The following is a 20590-nucleotide window of genomic DNA, read 5'->3' as shown; positions in this document are numbered from 1 at the left end:
CCTGTTTTATCTCGAATTTCAAAACACGGGGAAATGCAGGGGAGAGCGAGGCGACCTCTAACAGTCAGAAACAGCGTGCATAATCAATGCAAAGACCCGAAGTCGTCAGAGGGGTGACCGCGAGGGAAACAACCATGTATAAAAGGCCAATGTTGCACTGAGGAGAACTGAGTTCAGATCCCCCCTCAGTTGATGTGACAGAGAGAAGGAAGGAGGGGCAGGTGGGGGGGAGTCAGCAGCCAGCGGGGAGAGGGCGGGCAGCCACGCCACCCCTGCCTCTGGGCGCCTTTTCCCACTTCCTTGTGGAAGCCGCCTGCATGACTTGCCCGTGTTGGCTGTGGCCCCCGTGATTCTACGCGCCAAATCTATTTCTCCCTCTACCACCAGAAGGGCTGGAAACGTCTCTTTAAAAGCCAAAAAGCAAGCGGCCTTGATTGCGTGCCGCCTTTCCTGTTGTCCGTTTCTTGAGTCGATCAGGTTTCCTTTGTGTGCCGTAGCCTTTGCTTTGCTGTCTTCCCCCTGTGCCAAAAAAAGCCATTAAATCCTGCAGGTCTGAGCTGCTCTCTTCTGATGATCTCTGGTTTCATCCACTGGGGGGAAACGCCATCATTAGGAGCAAAGATCCTGCAGATGGAACACCCTTTTTTCTTTTCTTTTCTCTCCCCTTTCCTTTCTTTTCTTTTCTCTACTCTTTTCTTTTCTTTTCTCTCCCTTTTCTTTTCTTTCCTCTTCTTTTCTTTTCTCTCCCCTTTCTTTTCTTTTTTCTCTCCTTCCTTCCTTCCTTCCTTCCTTCCTTCCTTCCTTCCTTCCTTCCTTCCTTCCTTTCTTCCTTCCTTCCTTCCTTCCTTCCTTCCTTCCTTTCTTTCTTTCTTTCTTTCTTTCTTTCTTTCTTTCTTTCTTTCTTTCTTTCTTCCTTCCTTCCTTCCTTCCTTCCTTCCTTCCTTCCTTCCTTCCTTTCCTTTCCTTTCCTTTCCTTTCCTTTCCTTTCCTTTCCTTTCCTTTCCCATTGGTAAACACATTCACAAGCTGCACACCTCTTCCAGGTGGTTAACCTCCAAGCGTTGCCCTAGCCAGGTGCCCTGAATCTCTGCACTCAAAATGGAAACGCTCCCCTCCAAGACGTGCGGCTCCACCGTCCCGCCCCCTCTGCCTCTTTGTGTATTCCCTCGACCTCTGGTCTCTTTTTATCCATGACCCTGATCTTGAGGGACAGCAACGTGATGGATGGAGCCAGGCGTGTGATCTATGACATCCTTTAATATCAGGGAAGTAGAGGAGGGCAGGCCCGTGGTGGGGAGAGGAAGAGGTCAAGGATGAAAAGGGGTGGGGGAGGGACAAGTGGACTTTCGAAGTGGGGGCGAGGGATTGGCTGGGCGAGGGGCTTCTCAGCCTTTTGTGAGGCGGGGTTATGGGGGAGGGCATTGCACACATCCTGGATGATGGATTCTTGGTGGCTACAATTAAATTGACCTTTGCTAATGATAACTAACAAGGCAGGGGGCCCATGGGGGTTTTGACTTTTCTGTAATAATGGGAAAGAGACGTATGCCTCCCTCCCAATGAGAGCCCGGCCATTTATTGCGCACAGAGGTTGCCATCTTGCCCACGCGTGGACACGGGTTCCGTTGAAATCAGAGCCACTCACTTTGAAAAGCGAGAGGCAGGTCCCCAAAACAGCTTCCCTGTATCAAGGACTCCTACTGGTGAGTCTGTCATGAGGACTTGTAGCCATATCAGAATCATAGAGAATAATAGAATCATTGAGTTGGAAGGGACCACTGGGGTCATCTAGTCCAACCCCCTGCACAATGCAGGAAATTCACAACTACCTCCCCCCCACACCCCGTGACCCCTACTCCATGCCCAGAACATGGCCAAGATGCCCTCTCATTATCTGCCTAAGGTCGTAGAATCAGCATTGCTGACAGATGGCCATCTAGCCTCTGCTTAAAAACCTCCAGGGAAGGAGAGCTCACCACCTCTCGAGGAAGCCTGTTCCATGGAGGAACCACTCTGTTAGAAAGTTCTTTCTAATGCTTAGCCAAAGAATCTTTTGATTTAATTTCAACCCGTTGGTTCTGGTCCGACCTTCTGGGGCAACAGAAAACAACTCGGCGCCATCCTCTGTATGACAGCCCTTCAAGCACTTGAACATGGTTATCATATCCCCTCTCAGTCTTCTCCTCTTCAGGCTAAACCTACCCAGCTCCTTCAACCTTTCCACATGGGACTTGGTCTCCAGACCCCTCACCATCTTTGTTGCCCTCCTCTGGACACGTTCCAGCTTGTCTACATCTTTCTTAAACTACGGTGCCCAGAACTTAACACAGTACTCTAGGTGAGGTCTAACCAGAGCAGAGAAAAGCGATACCATCATTTCGCATGATCTGGACACTATACTTCTGTTGATGCAGCCCAAGATCGCATTTGCCTTTTTGGCTACTGCATCACACTGCTGACTCATGTTCAGTGTTTGGTCTACTAAGACCCCAAGATCCTTTTCACACACACTACTGTTCAAACAAGTCTCCCCCATCCTATAATTATGCATTTGATTTTTCCTACCTAAATGCAGAACTTTAAATTTATTTCTGTTGAAGTGCATCTTATTAGTTTTAGCCCAATTCTCCAATTGGGCTAACGATCGTCCTGTATCCTGGCTCTGTCTTCTACTGTATTTGCTACCCTCCCAATTTAGTATGATCTGCAGATTTAATAATCATCCCCTCTGTTCCTTCATCCAAATCATTTATAAAGAAGTGGGATTGTTTTTATTATATTTGTGTTGTTCATTTTATATGATTTTATTGTATATTATCAATGTTGTTAGCCGCCCTTAGCGGGTTACAAATAAAAAATTAAAATAAACTCCGTCTCTAGTTGAGAGAAAAAGGTTATGGGCTGAATCCTCATGAGTTCTTCTGCAACCGGGGGTGGGTGTCTTGTTGGGAAAGCTGGCTTGTGGATTCTCCCCCAGCTTTCAGAACTTACTCTTAGGGCTGGCGTTATCTGGCTGCTGATTGTCTCTTAAATGGGTTGGAGCCAGGATCTGGCCAGAAATGCAGAGTCTGGATCCGGGGAGTTGCGATGTTGGAAGCAAAGGTGCTTTTAGACCATATCTGCAGCCTTTTTATCTGCGGTGTGGAATTCAAACCGGCTGGGGGGAGTTGATGGGGGCTGGAATCCCTCTCCGCAACGCTAGTCACGAACCATGCGATGAGAAAGGTTCAGGGGCAAGGGAGAAAAAGGGGAACGTGAGAGGCACGGGGTGGGGGGGAGTGCTAGAAAAGAAATCTAAACAGTGCAGTTTTAATTACATTCCATTAAATCTCGCTTGTAGGGCCTGGTTTTGCTACACATTCTAATGGTAATGATGAGACATCTGTATAGAGGCTCCGTTCTCGTCAAGGATGGCTCTATCAAAGGCACTCCTGGGAAACCCTTCACCTTTGATCCCCGGGGTCACCGCTGACACAGTGGCTCTATAGTTGGCGCTACTGTAAAGCCGTCGTGTCCGTTTTCCTACTCAAACTTGACCAGGCTTTTAGGAGTAGCGCTTGCTGGTCCCCTCCACCCCCCCTTTTTATGTGAACGGAGTCCCGGTGGTGGGGAGGAGATGGGTGTGTGGATCGGCTGCCTGAGAAAGGCTTTCTTTCAATCGCACACACATACACAAAGTGAAACACCACACTCTTTCCTTTGCTTAAAGAAATTCATTGCAGATTGGGTCCCACAGATCCACAGTTCTGCTAACAGCTGCACTTGCTCCCCGCACAAAGAATAGGGTTGCCAACCTCCAGGCAGTTAAGAAGTGAAAAAACCTATGCTGGAAATAGTGAATGCTAAGTAGGAAGACAGCACGTGGCTCAATATTCAATTCAATTCAATTCAAAGCAAAAACAAGGGCTAATTTATTCAAATAAAAACATATATTCAAATAAAAACATCCTACTTAACCTCCAGGCAGTGGCTGGAGATCTCCCGGAAAGATAAATGTAAAGTTCTGCATTTAGGTAGGAAAAATCAAATGCATAATTATAGGATGGGGGAGAGTTGTCTGAGCAGTAGTGTGTGCAAAAAGGATCTTGGGATCTTAGGAGACCAAACACAACATGAGTCAGCAGTGTGATGCAGTAGCTAAAAAGGCAAATGCGATCTTGGGCTGCATCAACAGAAGTATAGTGTCCAGATCACGCGAAGTGATGGTATCACTTTACTCTGCTCTGGTTAGAACTCACCTGGAGTATTGTGTTCAGTTTTGGGCACCACAATTTAAGAAGGATGTAGACAAGCTGGAACATGTCCAGAGGAGGGCAGGAAAGATGGTGAGGGGTCTGGAGACCAAGTCCTGTGAGGAAAGGTTGAAGAAGCTGGGTAGGTTTAACCTGAAGAGGAGAAGACTGAGAGGGGATATGATAACCATGTTCAAGTACTGGAAGGGCTGTCATATAGAGGAGGGTGCCGAGTTGTTTTCTGTTGCCCCAGAAGGTCGGACCAGAACCAACGGGCTGGCTGAAGCGGCAAGGCAATTCTTCAGCTGACTTAGATCTTCATCTAGAAGAAGAAGGTTGGTTTTTATATGCCAGCTTTCTCTCCCACTTAAGGCAGAATCAAATCAGCTGACAATCACTTTCCCTTCTCCTCCCCACAACAGACACCCTGTACAGTAGTTGGGGCTGAGAGAGCTCTAAGAGAGCTGTGACTAGCCCATCTGGCTTCGTGTGGAGGAGTGGGGAACATCTCCAGTTCACCAGATTAGCCTCCGCCCCTCATGTGGAGGAGTGGGGAATCAAACCCTGTCCGCTGCTCCAAACCACTGCTCTTAACCACTACACCACACTGGCTCTCGGGAAGGTGGGAGGAAGCAGGAGCTCAGGAGTGTGTGTGGCCGGGCTGTCTACTCGGCCCCCATTATGATGTGTGGCGGTGAAGTCATCAGGGTGGTTGAGGGGACAGACTGGTGGACTTCACACTCTCGGTGGCGACAGCCCAACGTGCCCTGCCCAGCTCGAGGCAAGGAAGAAGGAACCATGACCCCTGGGAGAGATCTGAGGCAGGCAGCCTGGAAGTAGGAGAAAGAGGGAGGGAGGGAGGGAGGGAGAGAGGGAGAGGGAAGAACAAAACTCTCATGGGCGCATCCGTCGCCTTACAGTTCCCAGCTAACCCAAACGGCAATCACTGTCACCATGCCCAAGCAAAACCCACTGGCCGTAGGGATCGACCTCGGGACCACCTACTCCTGCGTGGCTGTCTGTCAACATGGCAAAGTGGAGATCATTGCCGATGACCAGGGACACCGGACGATGCCCAGCTTTGTGGCCTTCACCCCTGCCGAGCGCCTGGTCGGGGAGCCCGCAAAGAGCCAGGCCTCTCTCAACCCCCAGAACACAGTCTTCGATGCCAAGCGGCTGATTGGCCGGAAGTATGAAGATGCCACCGTGCGCGAGGATGTGAAGCATTGGCCTTTCGCCGTGGTCAACCATGAAGGGAAGCTCAAGGTCCAGGTTTCCCACAAAGGCAAGCTGCAGACCTTCTACCCCGAAGAGGTCTCGGCCATGGTGCTGGCCAAGATGAAGCAAACAGCCGAATCCTACCTGGGCTGTTCCATCTCCCAAGCTGTTGTCACGGTGCCGGCCTACTTCAGTGACGCCCAGCGGCAGGCCACCATAGACGCCGGAGCCATAGCCAGCCTCCAGATCCTGAAGATCCTCAATGAACCAACTGCGGCGGCCATTGCCTACGGCCTAAATGCCAAGAGCCCAGAGGGCGAGAGCCGGAACATCCTCATTTTTGACCTTGGCGGGGGCACTTTTGATGTCTCCATTCTCTCCGTTGAGGATGGCATCTTTGAGGTGAAGGCCACCGCAGGGGACACTCACCTGGGTGGAGAGGACTTCGAGAAGAGGCTGGTGGATTATCTCGCGAAAGAGTTCAAGAAGAAGTACAAGGAGGACATCCTGCAGGACAAGAAGGCCATGCAGAGGCTGAAGATGGCTTGCGAGCGTGCCAAATGCACCTTGAGCTCTTGCTCCAGCGCCAACATCTCCGTCGACTCCCTTTACCAAGGGATAGACTTCCACACCACCGTCACTCGGGCGCGCTTTGAGGACCTGTGTGCTGACCTCTTCCGGGCCACTCTGAAACCCTTGGGGAGAGCGCTGAAAGACGCCAAGATGAGGAAGACGGACATCAAGGACATCGTGTTGATTGGTGGTTCCACTCGCATCCCCATGATCCAGAAACTCCTGAAGGACTATTTCCACGGCAAGGAGTTGTGTAAGAGCATCAACCCCGACGAAGCTGTGGCCTACGGAGCTGCCATCCAGGCCGCCATTTTGACGGGCAACCAAACGCCAACCATGAAGAACATGTTCCTTCTAGATGTCACCCCGCTCTCTTTGGGGGTCAACACTCAAGGTGGAGTCATGGCGACCATAATAAAACGCAATTCACCTCTCCCTACCAAGGAAACCATGGAGTTTACCACAACAGAAGACGACCAAGACACCATCTTATTCATGGTGTACGAAGGGGAGAGAGCGTTGACCAAGCACAACCACCTGCTGGGCACGTTCACTTTGAAAGGCATCCCTCCTGCCCCCTGCGGGGTTCCAGTCATCACAGTGACCTTTTCCGTCGATGAAAACAACATCCTGACCGTGTCTGCCAAGGACGTGGACACGGGGAACACCAGCCAATTCACCATTTCAGACACCAGGGGCCGGCTAGGCAAAGAGGAGGTCGAAGAGATAGTGCAGAAGGCGGCGGAGCTCCGAGCGCATGACGTGTCCCAGCAGGAGAAGGTCGAAGCCATCAACTCCTTGGAGTCTTGCACCCTCGAACTCAAGAGAGCTGCAGAAGAAGATGTCCTGGATGTAGCGGCCAAAAGGAGAATGCTGGAACTCTGCAAGAGCACTACCTCCTGGCTGGAGGCCAGCCCCTCGGTGGAGAAGGAGGAGTGTGAGCAGAGGCAAAGGGACCTCGAAGAGACGTGGGAGTCGATCTGTAACACTCTGGTCCAGGAGGAGGGGGTAGAAGAGATGCCTGGAGAAGATCAGGCAGATGCCGATGGGGGAGACCCCCCTGAGGAAATGGACTGAACCACCCCATGACCATAGCGCCTAGCTCCATCAACAGGGCACATTAAAAAATCTGGGTATAAAACCACCCTGTATCTCAGTACCGAATGTAGTTCAGCTGTATATTCCTTGCAGTTCAGCAGGCAAGTTCAGGGCGGTGACTGGGGTCAGGCTCAAGATTCAGTCCACAATTATCACAAGCAAGTTTATCAGAGAAGTTCCTCGGTGGAACAGGCTTCCTCAGGAGGTGGTGGGCTCTCCTTCCCTGGAGGTTTTTAAGCAGAGGCTAGATGGCCATCTGTCAGCAATGCTGATTCTATGACCTGAGGCAGATCATGAGAGGGAGGGCAGGAAGGGTTGCGGCAGTGTTTGGCTCTTGTGACCCTTTCTTACATGCCCAGGGAAATGTTGATCGCCACTTTGGGGTTAGGAACGAATTTTCTTCCAGGCCAGATTGGCCAGGGATCCTGGACTTGTTTGTTTATTTTTTTTGCCATCTTCTGGGCATGGAGTAGGGGTTGCTGGGGTTGGGGGTGGGGGTGGGGGGGAGGCAGTGGTGAATTTCCTGCATAGTGCAGGGAGTTGGACTAGATGACTCTGGTGGTCCCTTCCAACTCTATGATTCTATGATTCTACGTTGTGAAAATCCTGTTGGGGCCCATGACTGATGGCCGTTTCTTGGAAGGAGAGAAGCGTTGAGGCTCCACAGACCTTCTGAGGTCAAGCATCCCACCATGATGGAGCGACAACCAAAGAGAACTGGTTCTAGCGGGTACCAGGTTTGCATCCATAAATGAAGCGCTTTTGAGCAGAGTCTGAGCAGTAGATTTATACTTGCAGATATTAGGAGGGGCTCTTTGGCCCAGACAGTTTATGGCTTTACGGTTGGAAACCAGTACCTTGAATTGAGCTTGGAAACAAACCAGCACCCAGTGAAGTTGTAAAAAAGTACTTGAAGGTCTGTCATATAGAGGATGGCGCTGAGTTGTTTTCTGTTGCCCCAGAAGGTCAGACCAGAACCAACGGGTTGAAATTAAACCAAAAGAGTTTCCGTCTAGACATTAGGAAGAATTTTCTAACAGTTAGAGCGGTTCCTCAGTGGAACAGGCTTCCTCGGGAGGTGGTGAGCTCTCCTTCCCTGGAGTTTTTAAAGCAGAGGCTAGATGGCCACCTGTCAGCGAGGCTGATTCTATGACCTCAGGCAGATCCTGAGAGGGAGGGCATCTTGGCCATTTTCTGGGCATGGAGTGGGGGTCACTGGGGGTATGTGGGGGAGGTAGTTTTGAATTTCCTGCATTGTGCAGGGGGTTGGACTAGATGACCCTGGTGGTCCCTTCCAACTCTATGATTCTATGATTCTTTCTGTGTAGCCTTTGTAACCTCTTGAATTGGGGTCTCTGCCAGACAAGAGTGGCCCGGGCAACATATTTTATTTATTTATGATTTTATTTTCTTTAAAACACTTAAAAACGTGCACTTCCGGGCGTACCAGCAGTGATCTTGGCACATTGGGACGCTGCCAAGTCTCCCCCCACCCCATTTCCCACCATCCCCCCTACCAACTGGCTTTGGGAGAATCGCAGTCCTAGTTATAACATAATGATCTTCCTATCAGGTTCTTTGAATCCCCCCGCCCAATCAGGCCTGCAAGCCAGCCAAGAGGCCTCAGTGCCAGAGAACAAACTGCAAAGCAGCGTTTGCCTCAGAGTAAATCAGTCTTGGGTCAGACAGTTGTGGCCCCAGCTTGTTTCAACGGAGGAGGAGGAGGAGGAGGAGGAGGAGGAGGAGGAGGAGGAGAAGAGTTGATTTTTATATGCCGACTTTCTCAACCACTTAAGAAAGAATCAAACCAGTTTACAGTCCCCTTCCCCTCCCCACAACAGACACCCTGTGAGGTAGGTGGGGCCGAGACAGCTGTGACTAGCCCAAGGTCACCCAACTGGCTTCATGTGGAGGAGAGAGGAAACAGATCCAGTTCACCAGATTAGCCTCCGCGGCTCATGTGGAGGAGTGGGGAATCAAACCCTGTTCTCCAGATCAGAGTCCACCGCTACAAACCACCGCTCTTAACCACGACACCACGCTGGCTCTTCTAAACAGATGTGCACAGAGGGCAACAACCAAGAAGGTCTTCTGTTGGAGTCTTTGAGAACGTTGTCCATCTTTTTCACTGGACTTCAGGCCCCCAGGAACAACCTCGCCCCACCATGCTCTGGAGCCAGTAGGGTGAACAGGAGAAGAGGTGGGGGGGGGGCGCTCTGGGCCAGTCCAACCCCCTGTTCTGATTTTAACAATGAGTGCACGTACCTCCTGCATGCATGTGTGCACATCTGTTTAGAAGAAAGAGCTAACGCAAATTCGGTTTGCATTTGAAACAGCAACAGCATCTGGATAAATGTGCGGTTTCAATCAGACATTCCGCTGCGCGTGCATTGAGCAGAACATAATTACACAACACATGTATTTAAAAGCAAACAAACCAGGGGAACTCTGTACACAGACTGGACGTGTAACTTGTGAAATGGGCTCAAGTGTACAGGGCAGTTGAGTGTAACGGCCCGGGGAGGGGGCAGGAGGAGGGGCAGTACGGCTGTTATGTCTTTAGAGAGGCAATGGATCAGTGCTGGAGGCAGACGTGGCCGTAAGAATAGGGTTGCCAGGTCCCTCTTCTCAACCGGCGGGAGATTTTGGGGCGGAGCCTGAAGTGGGCAGGGTTTGGGGAGGGGAGGGACTTCAATGCCATAGAGTCCAATTGCCAAAGAGGCCATTTTTCTCCAGGTGATCTGATCTCTATCGGCTGGAGATCAGTTGAATTAGCAGGAGATCTCCTGCTGCTACCTGGCAGTTGGCAACCCTACGTAAGAACCGTGTTTGTTGGAACACAACAGCCGACTAAGAACTGAACAGGCCACAACGAGGCCTCAATAACGCCAACCTCGTTATTTTATTTATTTATTTATCTTTCAGATTTGTAGTCCTCCCTCTCTAGCAAGCCAGCTCAGGGCGGATAACATCATTTTAAACCTAATATTATGTAATAATAACAATAAAACCATCAATAAAATCAAACCTTAAAAACAGTAATCAAAGATGGTGCATAAATCCTGCTCTGCCATAAGAGCCCACAAGACCTGGGCCTAGGGTTGCCAACCTCCAGGTGGTGACTGGAGATTTCTCGCTATTACAACTGATCTCCTGCCAATAGAGATCAGTTCCCCTGGAGAAAATGGCCGCTTTGCCAATTGGACTGTATGGCATTGAAGTCCTTCCCCATCCCCAAACCCTGCCTTCTTTGGTCTCCACCCCAAAAATCTCCCACCGGTAGTGAAGAGAGATCTGGCAACCATAGGGAAGGTAGGTCACTGGGGGAGTGGGGGTAGGGAGGTACCAGTGAATTTCCTGCATTGTGCAGGGGGTTGGACTAGATGACCCTGGTGGCCCCTTCCAACTCCATGATTCTATGATTCTATCCTGGCTCTGTCTTCTACCTTATTTGCTACCCCTACAAATTTAGAGGATCAGACTAGGATTGAGGAAGCCTGAGTTTGAACCCCCACCCCGGTCGGTTACTAATTTTGGAGGGTGACCTTGGGCCAGTCTCTCAGCCTAGCCTACCTCACAAGGCTGCTGTGAAAACAGGAGGGAGCGAGGAGAATGATGTCTGCCCCCTGATGTCTTTGGCAGACAGCTGGGCCCAAAGGAAGGCAAATGGGCCCGGGGAATCAACCGTTAAGGCAACAGCTTAATTTAAAGGCAAAAGGGGTGGAGTGGAGGTGGCTGGGAAGAAGGGGGAGCTCTTCTCAGCATCCTCTCCTCCTCGGTTGCTGAGTTCCTCTTAGTTAGCTAAAAGGCAGGTTGGGGTCTGTCTCATGAGACAATTTTTTCATGTTGCAGATAAAAGTGATCCCAGCCAGATGTGGAAGTTTCTCTTGATTGAGCCCTTCATTGTCCTGATGGTTTATTTTCCGATTTGGCTTCTGAAGGACCCAAAATGGAACTGTTGTTCAAGAAAAGGAAAAAACACCGGTCATCTCTTCATCGCCCGAGGCAATGAAGCAAGAAAGTCAGTGCAAGGAAGGGACCTTCTCAATTCCCCAAAGAGGGACTGAGCCTGGAGGAGGATTTACACGGGGCATTCTTAAAACCACAGCCCCACTGTGACGGGCAGGATGGTTTGTAAATATATGTAAATATGAAAAGTTGACTGTATCATTAACTATGCTCTTATTTTGTTTCTGATGAGCCCCATGGTGCAGAGTGGTAAGCTGCAGTACTGCAGTCCAAGCTCTGCTCACAACCTGAGTTCGATCCCGACGGAAGTCGGTTTCAGGTAGCCGGCTCAAGGTTGACTCAGCCTTTCATCCTTCCGGCGTTATGAAATGGGAAATTTACCGGAAGCCCATTGCGTCGTATATGCTCCATTGCTTTTCTTGACATGTTAAATGCATTGCGTTCCATGTAAATTGTATGAGCTTATATGCATATTCTTATTTTATGTCAACTGCGGTTGCATGGTTGTCTTTTGACAATACAGATCTTCAACATACTTCCAAGTGTGGAGTTTATGTGCCAGTAATTTTGGCCTTTGTCCTTCTGCTAATTTTGCTATAGTTCAACCTCCAGGTGGTGGCTGGAGATCTCCTGCTATTACAACTGATCTCCAGCTGACAGAGATCAGTTCACCTGTAGAAAATGGCCACTTTGACAATTGGATTCGATGGCATTGAAGTCCCTCCCCTCTCCAAACCCCGCCCTCCTCAGGCTCCACACCCAAAATCTCCCGCTGGTGGCGAAGAAGGACCTGGCAACACTAATTCCACTAGGGAAGGGCTGTGGCTCAGTGATAGAGCATCTGCTTGGCATGCAAAAGGTCCCAGGTTCAATCCCCGGCATCTCCAGTTAAAGGGACTAGGCAAGGAGGTGATGTGAAAGACCACTGCCTGAGACCCTGGAGAGCCATGGAGAGGGGCTATAGCTCAATGGTAGAGCATCTTCTTGGCATGCAGAAGGTCCCAGGTTCAATCCCCAGCATCTCCAGTTAAAAGGACTAGGTAAGTAGGTGATGTGAAAGACCTCTGCTGGAGACCCTGGAGAGCCGCTGCCGGTCTGAGTAGACAAGACTGACTTTGATGGACCAAGGGAAGTCTGATTCAGTAGAAGGCAGCTTCATGTGTTCATGTGTTCTAGCCTCCAGACAGCCCTTGGTTCTCCCTGGCAGCTCAAACAGCCGCCAGGCCAGGACTGAGCCTCTGCCAGGCTCATCTGCAGATCAGAATGTTCCTGGCTCAAGTCCCAGCTGACCCCGACAGGAACCCTGGAAGTGAGAAACTGGGCCCCAATTCAGGGAAAGCGGGAAGAGGAAACCTGCTTGCTTGAACCCACTAAGCACAGCTGTTCCCAGAGCCCTATTATGACATAAGCCATGATGGAGACCCACAACCTCTCTGGATGGAGAAACATCCAGGGGAGAGGGAGGCAGAGGAAACCCCCCGGGAGCCAAGGAGATCGGCCCACCCAGGTTGCCAATTTTCCATCTTTGGCAGAAGGGCCTGGTCCTGGGGAAAGTCACCTCTATGGGAGCCGATCTCAGCCATGGGAACGCCGAGGACTTGTGCGACGGCTCCGCACCGCAGCCTGTTCCCAGGTTTAGGGCGACACCAGCCCAGACCCGAGCGAAGGGCCCGGCCGTGGGGATAGATCTTGGCACCACCTATTCCTGCGTGGCCATCTGCCAGAAGGGCAAGGTGGACGTCATCACCAACAACTACAGCAACCGAACCACACCCAGCTGCGTGGCTTTCACAGACCGGGAGCGCCTCGTGGGAGAACCAGCAGAGATGCAAAGAGGCCTCAACCCAGCGAACACGGTCTTTGGCACCAAGCGCCTGATTGGGCGTAGGTACGACGACCCTGCAGTGCAGAGCAGCATGAAGCACTGGCCTTTCCAAGTGGTCAGTTGTGGCGAAAAGGTCCACGTTCAGGTGTCGTACAGAGGGATGGAGAAGGCCTTTTATCCCGAGGAAATCTGTGCCATGCTGTTGTCCAGACTTAAGCAGGTGGCGGAGACCTATCTGGGCCGTCCGGTCTCGCAGGCGGTCATCACCGTCCCGGCCTACTTCAACGACGCCCAGCGCCAGGCCACCATCGACGCGGCGGCAATTGCCGGGCTCAAGGTCCTGCGTCTGATCAACGAGCCCAGCGCGGCTGCCATCGCCTACAGCCTGACCATCAGCCCCCACTGGAAAGCCAGGAGAAACATCCTCATCTTCGATCTCGGCGGGGGGACGTTTGACGTCTCCATCCTCTCAGTCCAAGACGGCATCTTCAAAGTGTTGGCCACCACTGGAGATACCCAGCTGGGCGGAGAGGATTTCGACAAGCGGCTGCTGGATCATCTCGTGCAGGAGTTCAAGAAGAAACACAAAGAGGACCTCAGCCAGAACAACAAGGCTGTGCAGAGGCTGAAGGTGGCTTGCGAAAAGGCAAAGCGGGCCCTGAGCTCCAACGTGAGGGCCACCATTTCCATTGACTCCCTCTATAAGGGTGTGGACTTCTGCACCACCATCACCAGGGCCTGCTTTGAAGACCTCAATGCGGACCTCTTCCAAGCCACTGTGGAGCACGTGGAGAGGGCGCTGGAGGACGCCGGGATGAAGAAGACTCAGATTCATGATGTCGTGCTCGTGGGAGGCTCCACCCGCATCCCCATGATCCAGAACCTTCTGTCGAAATTCTTTGATGGGAAGGCGCTCGTCAAGAGTATCAACCCCGAGGAAGCAGTGGCGCAAGGGGCAGCCATCCAAGCGGCCATCTTGACAGGCCACAGATACCAGAACCTGCAGAATCTTCTCCTCTTGGACGTGACCCCCATTTCCCTGGGCCTGGAGACCATCGGGGGTGTGATGGACGTCGTGGTCAAACGTAACTCTCCCATCCCAACCAAAGAGGCCAGAAACTTCTCCACCACTGAGGACAACCAAAGCAGCCTCTTCTTGCAAGTCTACGAAGGGGAGCGGACTCTGACCAAGCACAACCGCCTCCTGGGAACGCTCACGCTGAACGGCCTTCACCCCGCTCCCCGTTGCGTGCCGGTCATCGTGGTCACTTTTGCCGTCGATGACAACAATATCCTCACCGTTTCCGCTATGGAAAGAAGCACTGGAAACAGCAACCATCTGGTCATTACGGACACCCGAGGCCGGCTGGACAGAGAAGAGATGGAGCGCATCTTGCGAGAGGAGGAGGAATACCGAGAGCAGGAGGAGGCGGAGCAGGCGAAAGCGGAAGCCTTGAACTCATTGGAGTCCTCCACTTTCCAGCTGAAGAGGGTGGCCGAGCAAGGGAAGTCGCTGGATGACCGGGCCAAGAGGCGGGTGCTGGAGATGTGTGAGGAGACCGCCTCGTGGCTGGAAGAAAACCGGCTGGCCCCAAAGAAAGAGTATGAGGAGCGGAAGAGAGAGCTGGAGGACGTCTGCTATTCCATCATCACACATTTTAGCAAGGGGGAAGAAATGGAGAGCCGGTGCCAGGGTAGGTAGCGGAGCACAATAAAGAAAAATGACATGGATGAAAAATGTCCCGCTTCTTCCTGGGAGGGGCTGTAGTTTAGTGGTAGAGCATCTGCTTGGTATGCAGAAGGTCCCAGGTTCAGTCCCTGGCATCTCCAGTTAAAGGGACTAGGCAGGTAGGTGATGTGAAAGACCTCTGCCTGAGACCCTGGAGAGCCATAGGGAGGTACCATGGCTCAGTGGTAGAGCATCTGCTCGGGATGCAGAAGGTCCCAGGTTCAATCCCCGGCATCTTCAGTTAAAGGAATCAAGCAAGTAGGTGATGTGAAAGACCTCCTCTGCCGGAGACCCTGGAGAGCCGCTGCCAGTCTGAGTAGACAATACGGACTTGGATGGATCAAAGGTCTGATTCAGTATAAGGCAGCTTCATGTGTACTGTTTTGGTATTTTATGTTCACTCAAGGGTTTTTGGTTCCTGGCCCTTAGGGTTGCCAATCTCCAGGAGGGGCCTGGGGATCTCTCAGAATGACAACTGATCTCCAGGCATCAGAGATCCCTGAAGAAAAGGACAGCTTTGGATGGTGGGGCTCCCATGATACCCCAGAGACAGGGTTGCCAACATCCAGGTGGTGGCTGGAAATTGCTCACCATTTCAACTGACCTCCAGGCAACAGAGATCAATTCATCTAGAGAAAAGGGCTGCTTTGGAAGGTGGAGTCTAGGGCATTATACCCCATTCAAGGCTCCCCTGGGGCTCCACCTCCAAAATCTCCAGGTATTTCCCAACTCAGAGCTGACAACCCTGCCCAGAGATGACCCTCCCCTCCACAAACTCTGCCTTCCCCAGGCTCCAGCCCCAAATCTCCAGGAACTCTCCTGTCTAGAGCTGGCAACCCTAACGGACTAGGGCAGGTTGGCTGACCCCCTGTCCCTTGAGGGGCTGCAGAAGAAGCCGGAAGGAAGGCCTTGGCATCTCTGCCCTGGTTTCCTATCAGCAGCCAATTATTATGCGAGCCGTTTCTCCCGGCGGTAATAGACTTTAATCATAGTGAAGTCATTTGATTTCCCTGTACTGTGATTGGGCTTTAATTAATGGCCACTTACGGGAAGGGAAAGGGGGGTGCGCGTAGGAGCAAGGGGGAGGGGGCTCTTGCATTCCCCCCCCCCAAGCAGATGTCAGATGTTGGGAGAAGCCTCTTCAGGGTCTCTGAGGGAGGCCTGCTGGTCCAGAAATGTGGCTGGTTCGAATTTCTCCACTGGGCCTGCAATATTCTGGCTGAATATCAGATGGGCCCAACTGGAGAAGCACATAAAGAGATGCGGCAACTGAGTCGATGAGATTTTCTAACAGCGCGGTTCCTCAGTGGAACAGGCTTCCTCGGGAGGTGGTGAGCTCTCCTTCCCTGGAGGTTTTTAAGAAGAGGCTAGATGGCCACCTGTCAGCAATGCTGATTCTATGACCTTAAGCAGATCATGACAGGTAGGGCATCTTGGGCATCTTCTGGGCATGGAGTGGGGGTCACTGGAGGTGTGGGGGGAGGTAGTTTTGAATTTTCTGCATTGTGCAGGGGGTTGGACTAGATGACCCTGGTGGTCCCTTCCAACTCTATGATTCTATGTCAGTGGGCAGCAGGCAAGACTGTGTGCATAAGAACATGAGAAAGGCCCTGCTGGATCAGACCCAGGCCCATCAAGTCCAACAGTCTGTTCACACAGTGGCCAACCAGGTGCCTCAAGGAAGCCCACAAGCAAGACGTCTGCAGCAGCACCATCCTGCCTGTGTGCCACAGCACCCGATATAATAGGCATGCTCATAAGAACACAAAAAAGCCCTGCTGGATCATACCCAGGCCCATCAAGTCCAACAGTCTGTTCACACAGTGGCCAGCCAGGGGCCTCCAGGAAGCCCACAAACAAGACGACTGCAGCAGCACCATCCTGCCTGTGTGCCACAGCACCTAATATATCCAGCATGCTCCTCTGATCCTGGAGAGAATAGGGATGCATCACACCCCCAGTGACACCTACTCCATGCCCAGAAGATGGCCAAAAAAAAAACCCTCCAGGATCCCTGGCCAATCTGGCCTGGAGGAAAATTTCTTTCTGACCCCAAAGTGGCAATCAGCATTACCCTTGGCATGCAAGAAAGGGCCCCAGAGAGCAAAACACTGACACAACCCTTCCTGCCCTCACTCTCATGATCTGCCTAAACTCACAGAATCAGCATTGCTGACAGATGGCCATCTAGCCTCTGCTTAAAAACCTCCAAAGAAGGTTTGCACCCAGCACCTCCCGAGGAGCCTGTTCAAATGAGGAATCACTCCAACTGTCCGAAAGTTCTTCCTAGTGTGGTGTAATGATTAAGAGCATTGGTTTGGAGCGGTGGACTCTTAATCTGGGGAACCAGGTTTGATTCCCCACTCCTCCACATGAGCGGCGGACACTAATCTGGTGAACCGGGTTGATTTCTCCACTCCTCCCTATGAAGCCAGCTGGGCAACTTTGGGCTAGTCACAGTTCTTTCCAAACTCTCTCAACCTCACCTACCTCACAGAGTGTCTGTAGTGGGGAGGGGAAGGGAAGGTGATTGTAAGCCGGTTTGAGTCTCCTTTAAGTGGTAGAGAAAGTCTGCATATAAAAACCAACTCTCCTCATGTTGAGCCGAAAACCCTTTTAATGTAATTTCAACCCGTTGGTTCTGGTCTGACCTTCTGAGGCAACAGAAAACAACTCCCCACCATGTTTGACAGCCCTTCAAGTATTTGACAGAGACAGAGAAAGTAAAATATTGCTGTTTGCAGATAACATTCTGTTTTTGATCCAGGAACCTTGAGAATCATTTAAAAGATGGGCTGATATTGTGGATTATTATGGAAGTGTGTCTGGATATATGGGTTTTAATACTGAGGAGCAGACAAAGATGGAGATGTCCCAGATAACAAGATCTAACTGGGTTTCTAAATATGTTAAGTATTTGAGCTTGAATGGCATTGACAACTGGGACGAGATACTGTGGTATAATTAGTGGTAAATCTGCCCTGACCTGGATAGCTCAGGCTAGCCTGATCTCATCAGACCTCAAAAGCTAAGCAGGGTTCGCCATGGCTAGTTACTTGGATGGGAGACCACTCAGGAAGTCCAGGGTCACTTGGCAAACTACCTCTGAATGTCTCTTGCCTTGAAAACCCTACAGGGTGTCAGTGAGTCGGCAGCAACTTGGTAGCACTTTCCATCACCAGTGGTAAAACTAAACCTGAGACAGACCCAATAAGATGGTCAAAACAGAACGTATCTTGGCTTGGAAGAATAGTGATAAGCTGAAGATACTCCCAAGATTTCTGTCCTGGTTTTCCATTTCTGATTCCTCAGCACAGTTAGCTGAAATTCAAATGATGCTGAATGAATTGATTTGAGGTCAGAAAGGATCTAAATTAAACTGTTCTCCAAGCCCGACCCCCAAATAAAGGAGATTTATCAGCACCTAAAACATATAATTACCCTCCTGCATCTGTTAAAGTGGAGTAGTGTAAGAAAGAGGAGGATTTGGTGACATGGAACACTTTGGAGTTAATGTCTATTGGGATATAAGAAGCAAGACAGAAAATGGTGGACATAGCAGGTTTTTTGATTGCATTAGGTAATGTTTGGGATGGGTCATGCCATAACCATTGTGGGATAAGTACTGGACGCTTTCCCCCTTTATCCCCATTAATGCAAAATATAGCATTTCATCCTGCTAATCCTAGGGATACAGCAGTCGCGTGAGATTTCTGCCCTCCCAAAGGCATTCAATAGGTGCAGCTTTGTCCAGATGGAAAGTAATGGTGAAGAGTAAGACTCCCCAGTTGAATTTCTACCTGAACCAAGCTGGCAGCAGCAGCTCTTATTGCAGAATGCAAAGGCCAGCCTGGCCTTCAATGCTGGTGTCCTCAAGACAAAGCGGGACACAGAATTTAGTCATAGAGGAGGGTGCCGAGATGTTTTCTGTTGCCCCAGAAGGTCGGACCAGAACCAACGGGTTGAAATGAAATCAAAAGAGTGTCCGTCTAGACATCAGGAAGAATTTTCTAACCATTAGAGTGGTTCCTCAGTGGAACAGGCTTCCTCAGGAGGTGGTGAGCTCTCCTTCCCTGGAGGTTTTTAAGAAGGGGTTAGATGGCCATCTGTCAGCAATGCTGATTCTATGACCTTGGGCAGTTCATGAGAGAGAGGGCATCTTGGCCATCTCCTGGGCATGGAGTAGGGGTCACTGGGGGTGTGTGGAGGAAAAGGTAGTTGTGAATTTCCTGCATTGTGCAGGGGGTTGGACTAGATGACCCTGGTGGTCCCTTCCAACTCTATGATTCTATGAATTTAGCTTCCTGAGAAACGCACTTTAAAAAAACCCCACAAGTTTATTGCCTGAATTTGAATTACTTGGCCACAGGAATACTAATTATTTCTCTCGAAGTACACACAACCCTTGAGATACCACTAACTGCCAGAGACTCGGGATTCGGAACAGACAATGGAGATTCCCCACCATGCTTTGCTTCTCAGCTTCTTTATGACATCTATCCATACCCTGCCGGAAGACCCAACGTGTTGGGTCAGAATGATACCCAGGCACAGCTTGCAACAAGACAAACCCAAAGAAAATGACAATAGAACACCTCTCGCCTTTCCAATTATCTTTTTTTACCATATCAGCAGGATATTGCAGTTGCAAAAATGCTCGCTGTAGCTCCTTCGAGTGAGTATCTCTGTCTGAGAGGTTGGAGCAGATGCGACTATAGCGTAGGGCTCGGCTATAGACAATGGACTGTTTGGTATGGTTGGGGTGGTACCTGGAGGCATGTAGATAGGTTTGCTGATCTGATAATGTGGTGCTTGTGCGTCCCTCATGTAACCGTACTGTGGTGTCCAGGAAGTTTATTTCTTGTTCAGAGAAATTCATTGTTATATTGATGGTGGGGTGGAAACCATTGGCAGGCGGGGAATCTAAAGCAAAGTACGTAACTCTGCCTGCCTTGTCTTATGTGCTATGGATCACAATGTTTGCTAATTTATTATTTATTCAGCTAGTCATGGGGAGGTGCCAAGAGATAAAGACCCCACCCTCTTTCCAACAGAGATCCTATTAGACACCCTCTTTGTTTTCTGGCATTCTGCTCAGCGTGACCCACACATTTTCAAGCATGCTCTGGCAGCCACAAGGACTAGTAACTTTTAGTGGTGGGAGAGAAAAGAAAGCCGAGGTTTGCAAAATGCTGAGTGAATTCTGTCTTCATGTTCTGCACAGTCACAATCATGAATCCTTGTCCAAAAAGAGGGGCTTCTTTAGTGGACCTGGAGCAGAAATCCCACGGCTCAATTCTCACACACTTGATGGAGGGGCTGCTGCACATTTATCAGTTAGCACTGCCCACTGCCAACCTTCGGGTGGGTCCTGGAGTTCTCCCGGAATTATAATTGATCTCCCGACTACAGAGATCAGTTCCCCTGGAGAAACTGGCAGCTTTGTAGGGTTGTCTGTATGGGACCCCACACCTGCTGAACTCCCTCCCCCAAACTCCACCCTCCTCAAACTCCACTCCTAAAACTCCAGGAATTTCCCATCCCAGAGTTGGAAACCCCAGTTGCTCCCAGACAGGCTTGAATGTTGGAGTTTGGCTTTTTGGAGAATCAGCCCATCTTGACGGTCTGGTTTTTTTTTTTTTGCATCGCTTTAAAACTGATAATCAATTCTGTCGGAACGCTTTTGGCACGAGCTCTTTGCGATGAGTCCAACCACCCCGTCTGACGGCATGAGTAAAGTCCAGGGCCGTCAAAGGGCCAGCTGGGAGCCCATCCGTCACTGCTAATAGCCCGTCCCTACCCTTTTCATCTTGCCTTCCAAGCAGGGACTTTGTGTCAAAAAAGCCCATATTGCAAGCCATTATTCAAATGAAAAGAGAAGGTTATACAGCTTCGAGGAAGGCACGGAGGGTGAACTACTTTGGAAGTCAGAAGAAAGTCTCAGGA

General features: G+C 50.6%; 2 protein-coding genes and 1 non-coding gene across 3 annotated transcripts; all 3 read left to right on the top strand.

Annotated features, from left to right (window-relative positions):
• Nucleotides 1-5186: 5186 nt before the first annotated feature.
• On the top strand, nucleotides 5187-7100 carry LOC130480932 (heat shock 70 kDa protein II-like). Its single transcript, XM_056853557.1, has one exon. The coding sequence runs from the start codon at nucleotides 5187-5189 to the stop codon at nucleotides 7098-7100; it is 1914 nt and encodes a 637-aa protein (XP_056709535.1).
• Nucleotides 7101-12742: 5642 nt separating this feature from the next.
• Nucleotides 12743-14617, top strand: LOC130480931 (heat shock 70 kDa protein 1-like). The gene has a single exon (XM_056853556.1). It carries the CDS (start codon nucleotides 12917-12919, stop codon nucleotides 14615-14617), a length of 1701 nt encoding a protein of 566 aa, XP_056709534.1. The 5' UTR covers nucleotides 12743-12916.
• A 192-nt stretch (nucleotides 14618-14809) lies between these two features.
• On the top strand, nucleotides 14810-14884 carry TRNAP-GGG (transfer RNA proline (anticodon GGG)). Its single transcript has one exon. It is a non-coding gene; the product is annotated as a tRNA-Pro (tRNA).
• Nucleotides 14885-20590: the final 5706 nt, after the last annotated feature.

This window comes from Euleptes europaea, chromosome 7, assembly GCF_029931775.1.
Source record: "Euleptes europaea isolate rEulEur1 chromosome 7, rEulEur1.hap1, whole genome shotgun sequence".
Taxonomy (NCBI): Eukaryota; Metazoa; Chordata; class Lepidosauria; order Squamata; family Sphaerodactylidae; genus Euleptes; species Euleptes europaea.
Note: the sequence above shows the minus strand (reverse complement) of the source record. Positions and strands in the feature narration are given on the sequence as shown.

Excerpts from the sequence above, each read along its gene's own strand:
- LOC130480932 (XM_056853557.1), top strand. The coding sequence starts at position 5,187 with ATGCCCAAGCAAAACCCACTGGCCGTAGGGATCGACCTCGGGACCACC.
- LOC130480931 (XM_056853556.1), top strand. The coding sequence starts at position 12,917 with ATGCAAAGAGGCCTCAACCCAGCGAACACGGTCTTTGGCACCAAGCGC.